At 48.5% G+C, this 17,871-nt stretch overlaps 1 protein-coding gene across 1 annotated transcript in view; it reads right to left on the bottom strand.

The window, feature by feature from the left end:
* The window catches only part of CLSPN (claspin), a 503,683-nt gene that overhangs the window by 109,451 nt on the left and 376,361 nt on the right, over positions 1-17,871 (bottom strand). Inside the window, exons 19-21 of the mRNA XM_069622600.1 lie at positions 4,468-4,629; positions 3,557-3,678; positions 3,028-3,164 (exon numbers count right to left, since the gene is read on the bottom strand). Coding sequence (XP_069478701.1) covers positions 3,028-3,164; positions 3,557-3,678; positions 4,468-4,629 — 421 coding nt within the window. The remainder of the gene's footprint in view (positions 1-3,027; positions 3,165-3,556; positions 3,679-4,467; positions 4,630-17,871) is intronic.

Consider the following 17,871-nt stretch of genomic DNA (forward strand, 5'->3'; position numbering starts at 1 on the left):
ATGCAAGTGCATGGTGGCTGAGATGAAATGGCGGACTTCCGGTACATCCTCTGACAAATTGGGCTGCTGCCTGCTCCAAAGGAAATACCGGCTTTCTGTCCACACCAAGAAGAGAGCCCACATCCAAGCCCCCGTCTCTGCGGCATCTAACAACTCGGCCAAACTCTTTAAAATGTGCAAGGAGCTGGCCAATCCTGCTGCAGTATCTACCTCTCCTGTCCCCACCCAGGCCCTCTGCACGGCCTTGGCTTCTCATTTCATCTCAAAAACTCAGGACATCCTGTCCTTTCTCTCCCGCTCCCCCTCTTCCCTCCACTCCCTGCTCTTCCTCTGGCCCTTCTTCGGCCACCTCTCTTCTCTTCCTTTCCCCTGTTCTCCCCAAACGAGGTTTATGGACAAGTCTGATCTATGAAAGTCTCGTCAAAACCGATTCACCCCTGTTCCTCCAAAGTGATCAAGGACCACATTGACACCATGGTTCCTGCTCTGGCCGACTTCTAAAACCACTCCTTCGCCACTGGAGTCTTCCCCCCGCCCTCCTGAAGCACCACTTGGGCACACTTCTTTAGAAACTCTGCCAACCCTTCTTGCCCAGCTAACTATCACCCAATCTCCATCACTTCTTTCCTGCGAAAACTCCTGAAAAAGCTGGCCATCTCCCAGCTTAATCTTCACACTGAATCTTGCTGGCCTCGGGCCACTCGGGGAGCCGTCATGACCGGGTCAGCCCCTTTCGTCTTCGAGAGGGCAGCCGCTACCAGCTCGATCGACGAGGATGACTTCACCTGGACCACCTGGGGCAGGTCGGTTAGGGAGAATTCTCCAAAATGGCTAATTTCCCTTACCTACCGAGTCCCTCAGCAGCTTTGCTGTATTTCTGTTTTTTTTTAACCTGGTAAGAGTGAGCTCCTTTTCTCCCACTCTTAAATGTGTTTTTTTGCTGTGTGTGTAACATTTTCTTGTGTTCATAGACTGTGGAGCCTCACCTACTCCATAGGCATCTTTTTACTTTGTGTTACACAGCACCTTCAGTGCAGTGACACAGGGTTGTCTTTTTCAGACTTCCCCACTCCGACTCCATTTTCTGCGACGGACAACTGTCTCCCATAACATGAAAAGTTGCTATTGACTTTAGTCTTTTTAAACTCACAGACCCAGTACAAACTATCTTACAGCTCTGGAAAGGGTTATTTATCCATTTTTGTCTGTTTCTCATGGAACATTATTTCGTTCCCTTTTTATTAAGGTTTGTCTGGTGGCAGTGGTAAGTACCCTATTTTTCCTACCGCAGTTATTTTAAATAGCCTTGGTATTGTTTTAGGCTATCTTGGTAGCCTCGAACTTAAACCCGCTGGACCATATTTAATTTTATACGGTTCTGGCTGGGTTTATTCGCCATTTCTTTTTGTAAAAGTCTCTTGCGTTTTACTCTGCGTGACAAACCAGGTTTGGTTCCTTTGTTCGCCGTCCTTTTGCGGGCTTCTGCACAGAAGCCCTCCTTAGGCGCCTGAATGTCTGAGGGGGACAGGACGTGAGGGAGGGGTTTAGGACTCCCTGCACAGTGTCTCCTTGGAGACCCATGTCGCACTCTGATATGATTGGCTGTGGTGACTGTCCTGGCGGGACAGCCACCCTGCTGTGTGATTGACAGCTAGGCTGTGTGAATGGGGGAAAACTGCATAAAAAGCAGGTCTCTGGGACTGAGAAGGCAGAGTCGCCACTGGATCGAGAGAACCGAAGAGAAGCTAACAGAAGAGGGCCTCTACCACGACTGAACCTACCGGTGAAGTCCTGCTGCAAGTCCGAATCTTCAAACTTCAACGACAGGGAAACCAAGGCATATTTCACAATCCGCTTCTCTGTGGTCTGGATGGAGACAGTAGAGGCACTGGGAGTGTTTGACCTCCACAAACACGTTCTTCAATCCACAGCTGGAGCAGAGCTTGAAGAGGGAACCTCCCTCCAACATGGTCTGTCGTGCGTTGTAGGCCCAATGACCTTCTGGAACGATTCTTACCCTTGATGGGGCGTTGAAAGACGCCGACAAAGGGATCCCTGCTTGCCGGGCAAAGGAGCAAAAGAGCACACAGCCTCGGTTTGACAAAATAAGGAACTTTTTAACAAAAAAGGGCGAACATAGAAAAGCTTTCGGAGCAACCAGGACTCCCAACACGTGCGGTAAAAATCTGAAGATGGCTGCCAGAGCAGGGGCTTAGGGAGGGGCAGTTATCGGCTGGGGGCAGTATGACCTAGAGCTCAGTGATTGGTTTATAGGAGAAAGACAGCTTGTAAGTAAAAGTGAAACTGTTCTATTACCGAGGATTCCCGGCCTGACAACGCAGAATATTCATGAGCATGTGAATCCATGCCAGACCCCATGCTGGAGAATAACCATATTCCGCACAGGCACAGCCCACTCACCTGCATGCTTCCCAAAAAAAACACTACTCGATTACACAAACTCAAAACAGCATCACCTCCTCCAACAGAATACAGCTGGAACCACGCAAAAGTTGGACCAGCCATGCACATAATCTGACCATTCTGACTCGCTCGCTCACTCCCTATCCACCTTCATGCTGGGAAACAATGTACACATGCATTGTAGAAATCCTTTTTTCACCTCCTACATCTCGGACTACACTTTTCCGAAGGGCGTTCAGCCCCCACAGTGCTTCGAGGCCATACCAATGGCAGTAGGGCACAATACAGGTGCCATATAACAACCAATATTATGTACCAAGTGTGCTAATTCAAGGAAGTAGTTGAGCCACAGAAGCCTTACACTTTTCCATTAGTTAATCACCATCTTCTAGATAGGTGGAGTGTGACATCTACAACTTGTATACACAAGAACATCAACAAATTGTTTTAAGACCTTGGAGTATTGCTGTAATCAACAAAATGGTTGTTACCTGAAGAACCTAACTCGCTAAGTCACCTGGCCATTATTAAGAGTTTGGAGAAGTGCTCAATCTACAAAACTAGTGGAGCAGTAAAACCAGACAAGTCGAATCTATGGAATACCTGCTGCCGTAGCCATTGTTGCCTCTCAAACCGCTCTTTTCTATATTTTGCCTCAGTCTCATCCACGTCTTCATGGTGCCACTCATGGTCTTCATTTTCGGAATCTCCACGGAACATGTCCATCTGGGAAGCATCATCTGTACAAATATCTAGTTTAGTATAGTATAGTTTTAAAATGTCCCTTAACAAGTTATACACATACATTGCTTTACAAAATCGGTGCAAGGCACTAAACTATAAGCGTGAACATACTTTGGGCATTTTATCACAAATAGTTAAATGACGACACGTTTAATTGGAAGTCTTTTCTCCTGAGATGGAAAAGGTACAATGAAAATCACTACTACCTTGGAACACCTTGCACATGATTAACCTCTACAAGCTTCAGGTAGTCCATGCATGTTGACCCGGGGTACACATGCATGCAAAGTACTTAAAAGCGTAAACCTAGCTTGAAAGCAATGAAATGCTGTGGATGACTGCAATTACTCCCAACAAACTAGCACTATTTGGCAGCTTTGCCCAGTACCTAGATTTTTCCACCGAAACTTTCTCTGGCGACCAGGCCCATCACTATGAAGATCCCCGTCAGCAAGGTATTGTTCCTGGTACAGTCGCAATTGCCGTTTGTCATCATCCATGAGGACCTTTCTACAATAGAGTCCATGCAAGGGAAAGAGTTTAAACGCAGCATACAAAAGTAAACTACGACAATTATAAAAGTAAAAAAAAAAAAACACAATTTTATTGATTAGTGATTTGCATAGTGCCAAATGTGGCCGTAGCAGCTTCTTGCGCCTTAAAGGCGAGGGAATGGTGACAAAGTGATCTTTTGCAGATCCTGAATGCATTCAGAAAGTGCAAGTGAAGGTAGGTGGAAAGGTGCAAGAATAATCAAATGCATAGCCAGGAAATCCAGGTAGGCACAGAATGTGGTACCTTTCTCCTAAACAGCAGGTGTAGGAGAAAGGCAGCAGGTAGGGCAGCTAGCATGAAAGAGAGAAGGACGGTAAGTGCAAGGAACCCCAAAGGGGGTTTTAGTTGGAGTGCGAGGCTGCCAAAAGGGAAGCCACGAATAAGCACAAGAGACGAAGATTAAGAGATATAGCTAAGAATCAGCCAAAAGATTTTTTTAAGGGAGGAAATGCGCCACAATGTGTCTATGGGCCATTCTGCTAAAATTGCAGCCATAATACCAAAATTATGGCCTTAGCTTTGATGTTCTGTGCAAAACTGAAAAGTTTTTCTCGGAATACAGAGTCCCAGACTCCATCACACCCAGTACCATATTCTAAAACGAAACCGTTCATTTTAAATTGGGGTCTTCTACACATTTTGTAGAATCATTTTGGGGACATCAGTAAAGCATTTACGTACGTGTTGGGATGCCAGCCCCACGCTCCCAAGACAGAGTCCAGGTGAAAGCAGCACATAACTCACCTGTGTATTTTATTGATTTGGTCATGCAGCTCCTCGTCGGAAGGTAAATCTTCATCCAGGACATCTTCCTCATACTCATCATCTTCCCCCTCAAACTCATCCCCACTTCCTTCATCACTCCCAGATAGTTCTGCCTCATCTTCAAGGAAATCCTGCATTTTTCTGAACAAGAATGAATATAAGATATAACTTAAACCATTTATTACAAACAAATGCATCGCAACAATTAGCACAAACAGGAAATATTTTTTTGTTTTTGGCGAATATCAGTTTGTGTGCTCTACCCATGGTTTATTCTGTTTGTATTTCTTTCTGTTTATGGATTTGTTTAGTAACCGACTTATTCATATTAAGATTGGAAGTCAGTGGCTCCATAGAGACCGATAATCACCCATCAGTCTATTGTTAAAGATAGAGGAAGTTTGTTTCATATGTCAGCCTGTGCGCTTTTAGATTGGCTGTCCGACGCCAGCTCAAAGTCGACCAGAGCCAAACGCAAATAGGCAAAATATAAATATGAGACTTTGGGATTGTTAAAATCAGAACTACAACAGACTACATGCAGCCAAAGGCGACCAAATCAAATGGTTTACAAGCAAAAACAGGAAACCAAACCATGGGGTTGAAACGAGATCGCGTCGGGCAGGGCAACGACACTTCAAGGTGAAGAATTCACAAATACACTACATCAGTGGTGCTTATCTATCAACAAACTGATGGTGGGCTTTTCGAACGGGCTGTGCAAACAATCTCATAAATGAAACTTCAATACGTGATGCACAGTGAAATCACATGGGCCGTTTGAAAGTCCTTTTGAATTACGCAATTAGAAGAGAGACTGAATGCACATCCAGCAGCCGACCAAACACGAAGAGGACATGACCTGAACACAGTACAAGATATGAACACTAACCGACCCAAAAGGTAAGAAACGTGTAGAATAGAGTTCACCTCTCACACTTGAAATGCAAACACGTAGCAAGCACTGTATTTATCTTTTCCATTTAATTCGAGGAACGAGGACAAACTGCTTCAGAAACGCCAAAATAAACGATTAAATAAGGTTAAACGCACCGACAGTTTGTATAGACTTAACGTAGCTAACATACATAAGGAGCTTGCAAATGGAATGCTATTCACAAATGCAAAAGCTTAAATCTAATGCGCACAGCGCACCCTTACCAGCCACTATGTAAATTAAAGAAAGAGAATGGGACGGGGCAGGAGGGCAACGATAGAGAACCCTCAGGCACCTAAATGCACCCATTATAAACCTAATATCAATGTGACCACGCACCCGCCCTCATAAGCACCCAAAATGAAACACGGCACCCATTACCAATTTACAATGCACAAGACCACGAGGAGCACAGTTAAATACAAAAAATACTATGGCCCAGCGATATAAATCGATAAAAACCGCAATAAAGCGATCGCGCTGAGGGGAAGGAACATTTATTGAACCACAGACCATCGTGCTTCACAAATGAAGAGCGCACAATTTGTATCGCGGCCCAACACTCAAGTCGCAACAACCTGCCAAATGAATCCTCTCACAAAAATCATGCACTATAGACCTCACTCATAAAATATATGGATGACATGCATGACAAATGAGGCACAGTGGACCACCGAGAACCTGGAAACACGATAATAAAATTGATTAAACAAACAAGTAGTAGACAAACTCTTGCTTTAAACCACAGGGCATGACTTAAGCAGCTACTGACTAAGACCGGCCTTACCAAAAAAAGGATTCTACGCATCTGCAACAATCCAATTCCAAACCAGGACCCCCGACCAGCGCACCACTACTTGTGACCTAAGGCAACCTATCGGCTTACACCACAAATAATTAAGCAACCAGTTAGAGACACACACTTACTGCATGGTGCTTCCTTCCTGCGCACCAGCAGACTAGACTAACCACACCTCTCCTATCCTTAATGCCTCAGAACCACATAAGTTTGTCACTCGAAAACAAGAAGGAACAAGTTACTTACCTGTAACTGTTGTTCTCCAGCATGGGTCTGGCATGGATTCACATGCTCATGAATATTCCCCGTTGTCAGGCTGGGAATCCTCGGTAAAGAAAAAATCAGTATCAGTTTCGTTTCTGATCTGTCTTTCGTAGTAGTAGCCAATCACTGATCTCTGCGTCATACTGACCACAGCCAATGACTGCCATCTCCCTAAGCCCCGCCTCTGGCAGCCATCTTCAGATTTGGTAGCACGTGAAGTGGCAGTATGACCAAGTGAAGAGCCGCAGAGGGGTAGGCGGGAGGGTTCGCATGTGAATCCATGCCAGACCCATGCTGGAGAACAGTTACAGGCAAGTAACTTGTTCCTTCTCCAGCATGGGGTCTGGCATGGATTCACATGCTCATGAATATAAGAATACATAGCAGTACACACATGCACAACCATGGGAGGTGGGAACAGGCTCAACATTAAGCAATACAACGACTCAACATTAAGCGTCTCTTAACCTCCTCACCTTAAGCGAACAGGTTGCGCAGCACTGCTTGGCCGACCCTGGACTCCTCCCTGGAATCCCGATCGACGCAGTAGAATCTCGTGAAGGTGTGCGTCGATCTCCACGTAGCAGCCCTGCAGATGTCCAGCAGGGGCACATCAGACAGGAACGCCGTAGTAGCAGCGATCGCTCTGGTCGAATGGGCTCTCAGACGGCCTGGCAGCGGTAGGTTAGCCAACCGGTGGCAGTGCATGATGCAGCCGGAGAGCCATCTGAAAATAGAAGACTTCGAGAGAGCCTTCCCTTGATTCACAGGTCCAAAGTTCACAAACAGCTGTGATGTCCTCCGAAAATTCTTCGTGCGGTCTACGTAGAACTTCAGCGCTCTAGCCACATCCAACGAGTGCAAAGTCCTCTCGGCCGGCGACGAAGGAGACGGGAAGAAAACAGGTAACACCAGGGGCTCGTTAAGGTGGAAGTCCGACGGCACCTTGGGCATAAAGGAGGGGTGCGTTCTAAGCACCACCCTCGAGGCATGGAAAGTCAAGTACAGTGCTTTGCAGGATAGGGCCTGGATCTCTCCCACTCGTCGTGCGGAGGTAATGGCCACCAGGAATGCAGTCTTCCACGACACAAACTTCATCGGTGCGGAGTGCATCGGCTCGAATGGGGGCCCCATGAGCCTAGTCAGCACCACGTTAAGTTCCCATGCCAGGGACTTCACCGGTGGGAACGACCGGAACAGTCCTTTCATAAACTCTTTCACCAGTCGATGGGACCACAGGGACGTCCGTCCTGTGGTTCTGGTATATCTGGAGATCGCCGCCAGATGAATCTTAATGGAGGCATGGGCTAGCCCAGCCTTTGCCAGCGATAGCAGGTACGGCAGCACCTGAGGGGCCGTAATCCGTAGGGGGTTGATCTTCTGTGCTCGGCACCAGATAGAGAACCTCTTCCACTTGTGACCTTAGCATTTGAGAGTCGAGGACGCCCTGGCCTTTGCAAGAACCTCTCTGCAGTCGGCCGGTATATCGTACCCTCCAAACTCTAGCGCTGCAGGAGCCAAGCCTGCAGGTTCAGCGACGCCGGGTCGTGGCGGAAGATGGCGCCTCCTCTGGAGAGGAGATCCACGTCCGCCGACAGCTTGATGGATGGGGACGTTGACAAGTCCAGAAGGTCCAGGAACCAGAGCTGCCTCGGCCACGCCGGTGCGACTAGGATCATCCTGCACCGGGACGTCTTGAGCTGGTTGATGAGTCGAAGCAGCAACGGCAACGGAGGGAACGCATACAGGTATAGGCCGTCCCAGGGGAACGAGAACGCATCGCCCATGCTTCTCGGCTGGGGAAACCTGCTGGCGAACCTCTGGCACTTCGAGTTCGTCGCTGTTGCGAACAGGTCGATTTGGGGTTTGCCCCATCGTCGGAAGAGTTGATCAACCTGATCCTGGTGCAGCTCCCTGCTGAGCGAGTCAGCGATGGTGTTTCTTTCTCCTGCCAGGAGAAAGGGAACCAGGAACATCCCCTGGGCGACCGCCCAGTGCCACAGATCCTGTGCCTCTTTGGATAGGGCTGGGGATCTGGTACCTCCCTGCTTCCGTATGTAAAACATTGTCGTGGTGTTGTCCGGGAAGATCCGCTCCACCTTGCCCTTGAGCGACGGGAGGAACGATTTGAGAGCCCAGAACACGGCTCGGAGTTCCAGGATGTTGATGTGCAGGAGCTTCTCCTCCGGGAGCCAGAGGCCTCTTGCGTGGAGATCTCCGGTGTGGGCGCCGCGTCCGTCGTCACTGTATCCTGGTATGCCGGCGTCTGAAAGTCCTTGCCCGCCGTGAGGTGCGCTCGAACGCCCCACCACTGAATCGCCCGCCAGAACACCTCGTTGAGGGGGATCCTGTCTTCGAAGGTGCCCGTCGCCTGCATCCAACGGGAGTCGAGAAATTCTTGAAGAGGGCGCATCCGTAGTCTGCAAAGGCGCACCAGGTAGATGCAAGAGGACATCATCCCCAGGAGGGACTTGATGGACCACACCCTGGCCACGTCCGTGGCTAGCAGGCGCTGCACTTTGCCCAGAATGGTCTTCGTCCATTCTTCCGACGGTGCCGCCAGGCGCCTCACTGCATCGAGCTTCGCTCCCAGAAACAGGGCCACCTTCGACGGCACCAGGTGGGACTTTGGGTAATTTATGGTGAATCCCAGGTCTGTGAGTAGCTGGACGGTCCTCGCAGTGTGTTCGACGGCGAGTTCCCTCGTCCTTGAGCGGATGAGCCAGTCGTCCAGGTAGGGGTAGACGTAAATCCCCTGCAGGCGCAGCCACAGGTGCCAGGCACTTGGTAAAGACCCTGGGGGCCGACTTCAATCCGAACGGCAGTGCTCTGAATTGGTAGTGGCGTCCCTGGACAACGAACCTGAAGAACTTCCGGTGACTGAGGATGGGAGCGTGGAAGTATGCATCCTCCAAGTCCAGCGACGATAGGAAGTCGCCTTCCTCCAGCTGTCCCAGCACGTGCTGGAGGGTGACCATCCTGAACTTTTGTGACCTGATGTATTTGTTCAAACGACAAAGGTCCAGGATGGGGCGCCAGCCACCCGTCTTCTTCCTGACGAGGAAGTACCTTGAGTACACCCCGGAGCCTCTTCGGGACGGGCTCGATGGCGCCTTTCCTGAGCATCGCCCGTACTTCTAACAGCAGTTGCGGGACGTGATTTTCCTTCCTGGCCACAGGTGGAACGTGAGGGCACTTCTTCAGGAATTCGATAGAGTGTCCTCTTGCCAGGGTCTCCAGCACCCAACGATCGTCAAAAGATGGACTTCCACACTCCGACGAACTTCGTCAGCCGGCCTCCCACCGGGGTGCTTCGGTGGGAGCCCGAGGCCACGGCCGGTTCAGTCCTGCTTGGAGGTGGTGGCCTTGCCGCCCTGGCCACCTTGCCGACGGCGGCGAGGCGCTCCCTGCTTGCCGCGACCCCTGTAGGCCTCCCGAGACGAGGCGCGTGCCGCCTGGCGGTAGGACGACGAGCCACCGCTGGATCCTCTGGAGGCCCCCTGTCTGCCTCCGGAGCTCCGAAAGGGCCGTCGTTGCTGAAGGGCTCCTAGGGTGCGGGCCGTCTCCGTGTCCGTCTTTATGGCTTGGAGGGATTCGTTCAATGCCTTCCCGAACAAGTTGCTGCCGTCGAACGGCATGTCCAACACCCTGGTCTGGACGTCCTGACGGAAGTCGGTCGCCTGGAGCCAACCCCGTCGTCGTAGGCAAACTCTGTTGCCCAGCTGGCGGAACCCGGTATCGGCAATATGGGTTGCCACCGTTATGGCGTGGTCCGACGCCACCTCGCCTTCTTAAAGTATTTCCAGGGCCTCGGACCTCTTGTCGTCCGGTAGGTAGTCCAATATGGGGGCCAGCTTAAACCAGAGCTCCCTGTCGTAAAGGGCCTCGATCGCCAGGGCGTTGGCCGCTTTGATCGTCGTCGCCGCCGACGAAATGACCCGTTGCCCCATGGCATCCAACTTCTTTCCCTCCCCGTCCGGACGGGAATTCGACGTTGAGGCTCCTGACCCCGCCGCTTTCTTCGCCGCTGCCGAGACGACCAAATCTGACGTTGGCTGGGACCTGAGGCACAGGGGAGTAGTCTTGGGGACCCGGTACTACTTCTCGTACCGGTCCCGTTTGGCTGGTGCCGTGGAGGGGTTCTTGAGTACCGACAGGCCCTCCTCCCAGATGTCATCGATTAGAGGCACCGCGATGACAGTCTTTCTCTTGGCCTCCCGGCGCTGATAGAGGAAACCTTCCTTTTTCTGCTCCTCCGGGAAGAGCTGGAACAATTCAGACGCCCTGGCGATCATGGCGTGGAAAGAGCCAATCTCGTCGGGCGGAGATGCCCGTGCGACGGGAGACCAGTTCCGTCGTCGTCGCCCTCAGAACCAGTCGTCGAGCCCACCGCACCGTCATCTCCCGACTCGTGGGAGGATGAGGAGGGAACTGCAGGCCTTACGGGGGCGAGCGGAGGAGAGGGTTGGGTCCTCTGTCGTTTGTTCTGGGGGACTTCCCGACGGGCCAGGTTGCGGGTCCTCTGGCCTGGGCCGTGGTAATCTCGTCCTTATCTCAGAGCATATGGACTGGATCGCAGACAAAATGGCCGCCGAGCTATCCTGAGGCCTAGGTTCCGGCTGCGCCGGAAGGGAAGGCTGCTCTTCCTCGCCATCGTCGTCGTCGTCTTCCTCGGTTATCTCCCCAAGGATCTTCCTTGCGGGACCGAACCTTCTCGAATTGTACTTCGAGATTCCTCGTGACCTCGGTCAGTTCCTCCTCCGAGGCTGACTCCGAGCTCGAGGAGGCTACTGTGCCCCCCCCCCCCCCCTTGTTCCATCATGGTGGCAATGACGATGGGCTGAAAAGAGGATTCCCTCCTTGGCGGCAGGGAAACTCTAGTCCCGGAGGCAGTCTCTGCCGGCTTGGCCAGAGTCGCCGCGATCGCCTCGATAGAGGCCTTTGGCTGCTGGGTAGGGGCCTTCACCACCTTAGGTGCGTCCTGGGCCTTCTCCTTAGGGGGAGGGGCAACGCCTCGCTCCCCCTCTCCCGAGATCGGAAGGGGCTTCTCCCGAAGCTTACCCGGGGTCTCGGACTTCCTCTTCCCCGAACCGGAGCGGAGCACTGGCTCGTGGTCGACGGTGCCGGGGAAGGTGCGCCTTGCCTGGCGACCGAAGAGCCTGACCTTTCGCCGCTCCCGGAGCCAGCGGATTCGCAGCGCTTGGCCTGGTGTTGGGCCCCCGTCGCCGGGGCGCCCGCACAGGACTTAGAAGCCCGCTCGGACCCTTTCTTCTTCTTCTCACCCGTTGAGCCCTTCTCCAACCAGCTGGCGAGACGAAATCGACGGTCCCTCATGGTCCGCTCCAACAAGTTCTTGCAGAACTGGCAGTCCTTCTCTACATGAGTCTTGTCCCCATGAAGACAGTAGAGGCATCGCGAATGTTCGTCTTCCTTAAACACATTCTGCAGCCCGCATCTAGGGCAGCTGCGAAACAGCTTGGGTCCGGGTGACGAACTTGCGTCCTGGGCCATCTCGAAGTAGGCCGCAAATCTTCTGGAATCCTCCAAGAGGTTGATTCAACGAAATCTTCACCCTTGAGGGGCGTAGGAAAATCCCGCAACGGGTACCCGTTAACTGGAGTAGAAACGGTGGAGCTTGAGGCTCGATTAACCGAAAAAAAATGTGAAAATTCACCCGAAAAAGCGCAAAACACACAGTAAAAGCTCGAGAGCTAAGCACGAGGACTCCCAACACTTGAACGTGCGGTAAAAATATGAAGATGGCTGCCAGAGGCGGGGCTTAGGGAGATGGCAGTCATTGGCTGTGGTCAGTATGACGCAGAGATCAGTGATTGGCTACTACTACGAAAGACAGATCAGAAACGAAACTGATACTGATTTTTTTTCTTTACCGAGGATTCCCAGCCCGACTACGGGGAATATTCATGAGCATGTGAATCCATGCCGGACCCCATGCTGGAGAACTATGAAATGTATGCTTTAAAAATTGAATTGTGATTCAAATTGAACACAGAACAAAAGTGAATAGTGCCTTGATAAAGCCCAAGGAAGGGCAAAACAGTAGCATTTGCAAAGGTATGTTGGCACAAAGGTGGTGTTCTTTAAAAAAAAAAAAAAAAAAAAAAACGTTTTAAAAAAAATCTGTCACTGCCATAAATGCACTTTGAAGAATGACACATTACTCACCAAAAAAAGTCACCACAAGTTTAATAATCGAAGAGAATACACCCAGTGAAATAACCTGTGGATATATGAATGACCGACAAATCTAGTAAACACTAAGTGAAGCAACTTGTGTTAAAATAATGAATGTGAAGCAAATCTGAATAAAGTTCAACATTTTATGAAAAACACTAAGAAGTGTGTACCCCGCAATCATTTTAGCATTTGAGAATGTGTGAAGACAGCCAATCTAAAAGCACACAGGCTCACATAGGAAATTCTTGTTACATCTGCCCTGCACAGAGTTTCACTTGCAGATGTACCCTTATTGAGTGGCCATGTTCAGACAGAAAACATGGTGAGCCACTAAAAATGATTCTGCTCCAAAGTCCATGAAGCCTCCCGCCAATCAGCTCCTACAGCAGGCCAGGTAGGAAACCTGTTCAAAGGATGCTGCATTAAGGTAGCAATACAGTGGAGGATCAAGAATCCGGATACATAAAGATACCCACGCTCCCATCCATAAAATAAACCCCCAGCACCCTAACCACCATTTACTGTTTCTCTGCTTAGTGGTCAGGGAGCTGCTCATATCTAAATACATTTGCATGGGCTCCTTTTACCATTCTCTGTCCTTTGTGACATTTAACATTTTGTTATTTACTTTGTTACTTTTCATTAGAGGCTTTGAATCTTTCAGAATTCTTTTAAGGCAAAGTTATTACATTGGTGGCTCGCAAAACTGCATTGCAATCTTTAGCTAAAACATCATGAAATACTCCTCCCTAAGGGCACTCAAGGCAGGCATACACCTCTTTCCTTCAGCATAGCCGCACAGGACAACAATCGCATGCCTAGGTGTTTGTAAAGCTTCCCGTTGACCTCAGGTCCCTGCAATACCTCTATGGAACACCCACTTCCAAAAAATATTTTACTATTGCAGGTATCCTAACCCGACTCTTTGAAGGAAAGTTAAGCCATTTTGCTTTACATCCCTCGTTTATCTTGTCTATTCAGAGAGCATTGATCAGTACTTAAGGCTACCATGTGGAGGGGGACACCACCCCACCACCATTAAGAAATTCCTTGTGTATAAGCTGCACACATCACCTTGAAGTGAAGTGTAGCAGAGGTACTTTGTATTCCTTTTTGTAACTCTTCGGTTACTTTCACAATGTGTCCAAGACTAAGTGACAGCAGAACTTTTTCTACTGTGGTTTGCATTTTCTAAAACTAAAATACATTACTATACACAAGGAAAAGAACCTGTCTCACATTTAACTGAGACTAAGAGTGGAGAAGGCGAGAGAGGATTGTAAGCAGGGGAAGCCCCCTGACATCACGCCTTGGAGAGATGGTGCGAAGGCGAGCCACAGAACCCACGACTTTCAGAGTAGTCCTGAATGCCAAAAGCAAATGCTGGCCATCTGGCATTTACAAGGAGGGAGAAAAAGCACAGCAGGGAATCATAACACCGGTGGTAGCATGACAACGACAACTTTGTGGTGGGTCGTGCGCCCGTCAACTAAGCCGAAACCATCCAGGTGGGGAGTGGACAAGACTCCCGGGTGCCCGGGTCCTAAACTGGTCGCACGGAGAGAGAACACGGAGGACGGGATGTGAGCAATATCGAGAAGCAAGAGATACAGAGCGGAGGAAGACAAACCAAGCGTTTCACACAATGTTCGTTACAGCACTCGCCACACATAGCTGCTTGCAACCTTGGCTTCAACACAGACCAGTCTTGTATCGGTCTACGCAACTCACTGACTGTTGATTTCATTTATGCGGCTTCCTTGTTGGAGCCAAGGACAGTACCACAGCAGCTCACAATTCTCACCACCTTGATTATTGAAGCAGGAGGGTACCTCTGATACACAATGCAGAGTTCCCAAGTATCCAAACTGGTACAGGGAAGGGGATACTGCGTCCCACTCCCCCAAGACCCCTCACCCAGGTGATCCTCCCGCACTAGTCCACACCCAGGAATTGGATCCTAAAACAAAGGTCGTGTCCTGGCCACCTGGATGACAGATCCCCGGGGACTCGTGGAGTGGGTGAGACGCCTTCTAGTTTCTCACACTACTTTTCAACAAGTGATACTTACTGGTCTGAAGAGAAATCCTCTGGAACTCTGACTTTCTTGCAATTGAACATATAGCTGGCCCCTAGACAACTAGAAAACTCATCCTATAGACTAGGGAAGTACTTTAAAAGGTGAGGGTTATGTCTTGAAAACCATTACAAGTTTAAAATTACTTGCAAAAGAAGTTAGTGTGATAACTATCTCTGTAATAGAAGTTACAAAGAGTCATTAAGGTTACACTTCGCTTTGAGTTGCATACTGCCCCCCTATAAAGTATATACGTTATTTTACTTTAAATGGTGTTTCCCCCCCACTTCTGAAAAGTAATAAGCGTTGGTACTGTTTTATCATCTTTAAAGTGAATGAGTGTAAAAGCTCCCCAAACATGAGTTACCTACCTTGAATAACAGATTGGGGTTTGCTTTCCCGGATCTGCTTCAGGGCATTTCTAAAACAGTCTTGGAGTCAATACTGGTCTTTGAGTTGCTTGTAGCCGCATTAAAAGGTATACGAGTTTTTACCTGTGAATTGCTGACTGCCAATCTGAAAAGTATAATCGGTTCCAAATTGACCTTGTAATATATTGTGTCTTTACTGAAGTGTAAAATTGGGTTATGCTTTCCCTGGACAGCTTTAGAGCAGTTCTAAAATAGTCATAATGTTCTTACTTACCTTAAAAACTATTACACACTCCTGAAAAGTATATTGGGTATAACTAGCTAGTAGGTAGCGCATAGTTATACTTAACAGGAAATACATGGCGTCTTTCTTAAGCTGTAATTGAGTTTTACTTACCCTGAATTGCTTAGTGCATTCTAAATATAGTTGAGTGTTCATACTCCTCATTGAGTAGCTTACAGTCCCTCCAGAAAAGCATGAGTTACTTTACTAGCGCTGAGCCGTGTAATACTGGTGGTGTAACTGTATCCATTCGGGAAAGAAGAAAGTTACAGACATTGCAAGATAGACTTGTAACAGGGTTGGTTTATTAAGTTATTCTGTTAACACTATATGATCTGACCAATAGAGTCTACTACCCTTGAATTACTTTAACTAACCAGCCCCCCCCCTGCCCAATTGCAGATTGCTATCCTGAATGTATAAACCCAGGTTTCACTCACCTCGACTTGCTTAACGCTTCTCTAAATAAGGTTATACCTTGGTTTGTATACCATAGGTATTGTGTTGGTTTTTATATATGTGTTTATAACTTATGAGAACAGTACATATACATACTTCTACAAGATACAAGATTTAACTTGGCCTACTTGTATTTAAAAGCAACCATTATTTTTACAATACTGAGTGTATCTGTTTCTTGGGGCCATATGGTCCCAATGTATGCTACAATATTTTTGTACTGACCTACAACCCTCTGTCCCTCCTAAATTAAGCCAGACTGCTCTGTCCATCCTACCCACCCACATTCTCAAGTGGTACAGCATTAGTCTAAGAGTGGAGTACCTACTTCAGATATACTGCATCAGATACAGTTTTATGGAGCCCTTAGCAGGACTTTAGAAATACTGTGCCCAACACTGCTGTATGCATGGCTGTTGGCTACTGGAGCTATTTTGTTAAAATTAATAAAAATATATACGGGTACGTTGTGAAACGCATCATAGTTGTGATGCAGCCATTCCTTGTCTACACTTTGTGATATGAAGATTTTAATTAATAACTGTTTACTTTGTGACCTGGACTCTGTCCGATTCATGTGCATGAAAGCCTTGCTGGAGTGCAATTCAATTCCTGGTGATGTTCACTGGTTGGAGAAATATATGGGATACATTACTTACCGTAATCATATTTCTGATGCTTGTATCCGCTTATAGGCCGGCATCTAGTGGTAGCCGCAGAGTATTACACTTTGTTTTTGAAACTCAAAAAGGGACATCGACATGGCATGCCAGTAATACTATACCTAATGACCTCTACTGTACCCATGGACCTTCACGCATCAAGGACCCTCAGATTGTTTCGTTTTTGACATGAGGTAGCATGAAGTGTAGCATGAGTACAGATGTAATAAAGCAGATAATACAAGATACAGCCATAAAATATCTATGCACTGTCTACTCCACAGGAGAGGAAGGGTGGGCGCATGTTAATCTTAGAAGATACAAGCATCAGATTACGGTGAGTAATGTATTCCTTCTGAGGCTTGTGGATCTGCTTGGATCACATGCTATGCATAAATTAGCGAGCAGCGTCTGAAGAAGGTGGTGGGTTGTGAGAAGATACAGCTGCAAAGAGATGTTTTAGCACAGCTTGCCCATCTGTGAATTTGGTTTAGAATGTGTGTCAATGCAGTAATGTGGAGTAAAAGTATGTATAGAACTCCATGTAGTTGCTTTGCAAACGGCGTCCAGCAGGCCGTTTGCAATAAAGGCTGTTAGGTAAGATTTTCATAGTAATGATCAATCTTCCCAACCTGTGTCAACCCCAGAACTTTTTGCTTTACTGGAGGATTATTTGTCCTTACACCTCAGTGAGTGGGAACCTTTTTCCACACTCAAGTCTTTTACTCTTTTTTTGGGTGTCAATTTTTAGACTCTCCATAGTGTTTTTTTAATGTATTCTCTGACAACTTTTGGCACATACTGCCTGTTGTTGCTGGGTTACCCTTTGGGCTCCCATTTAACTTTCTCTGGCTAATCTTGAGAGAACTAAAGTTCCCAAGGGTAGAAAGGATCTTTGAATCCCTTTTAAATTGTATTTGGTGGAACCAGGACACCCCTCCTTATTTGGCATGCTGGGAAGATGCCACGTATCCACTTTCACACTAAAACTAAATTCTGCTACAGGGACAAGCTCACCTTTAATGGCTGGTGGCAGTGATCCCTTCTACTAATTCGGTGCACCTTTACGGCTGGTTGGGTTCACAGCTGCAGTAAAGGCACCCAAGGTCGCACATTCTACCAAAATGGCCACTGTCTTGTTTTTTTCCCCATTTTAGTTTTTCTTGTCCTTCCGTCCCCTGACATTCAGAGCGGGAAATTCCTTTGTGTGATTTTTATCTTCGGCGGGAGACCCCTGGATTCCCCGCCCAAGGTCCAGTCTGTGAAGGCAGGAAGTGAGGGAGGAGTCCAAAACTCCACAGCCCTTTGTTTTCCTCCTTGCCTGAATGGGGAC

This window comes from Ambystoma mexicanum, chromosome 11 (assembly GCF_040938575.1).
Source record: "Ambystoma mexicanum isolate Mex_15411 chromosome 11, UKY_AmexF1_1, whole genome shotgun sequence".
Taxonomy (NCBI): Eukaryota; Metazoa; Chordata; class Amphibia; order Caudata; family Ambystomatidae; genus Ambystoma; species Ambystoma mexicanum.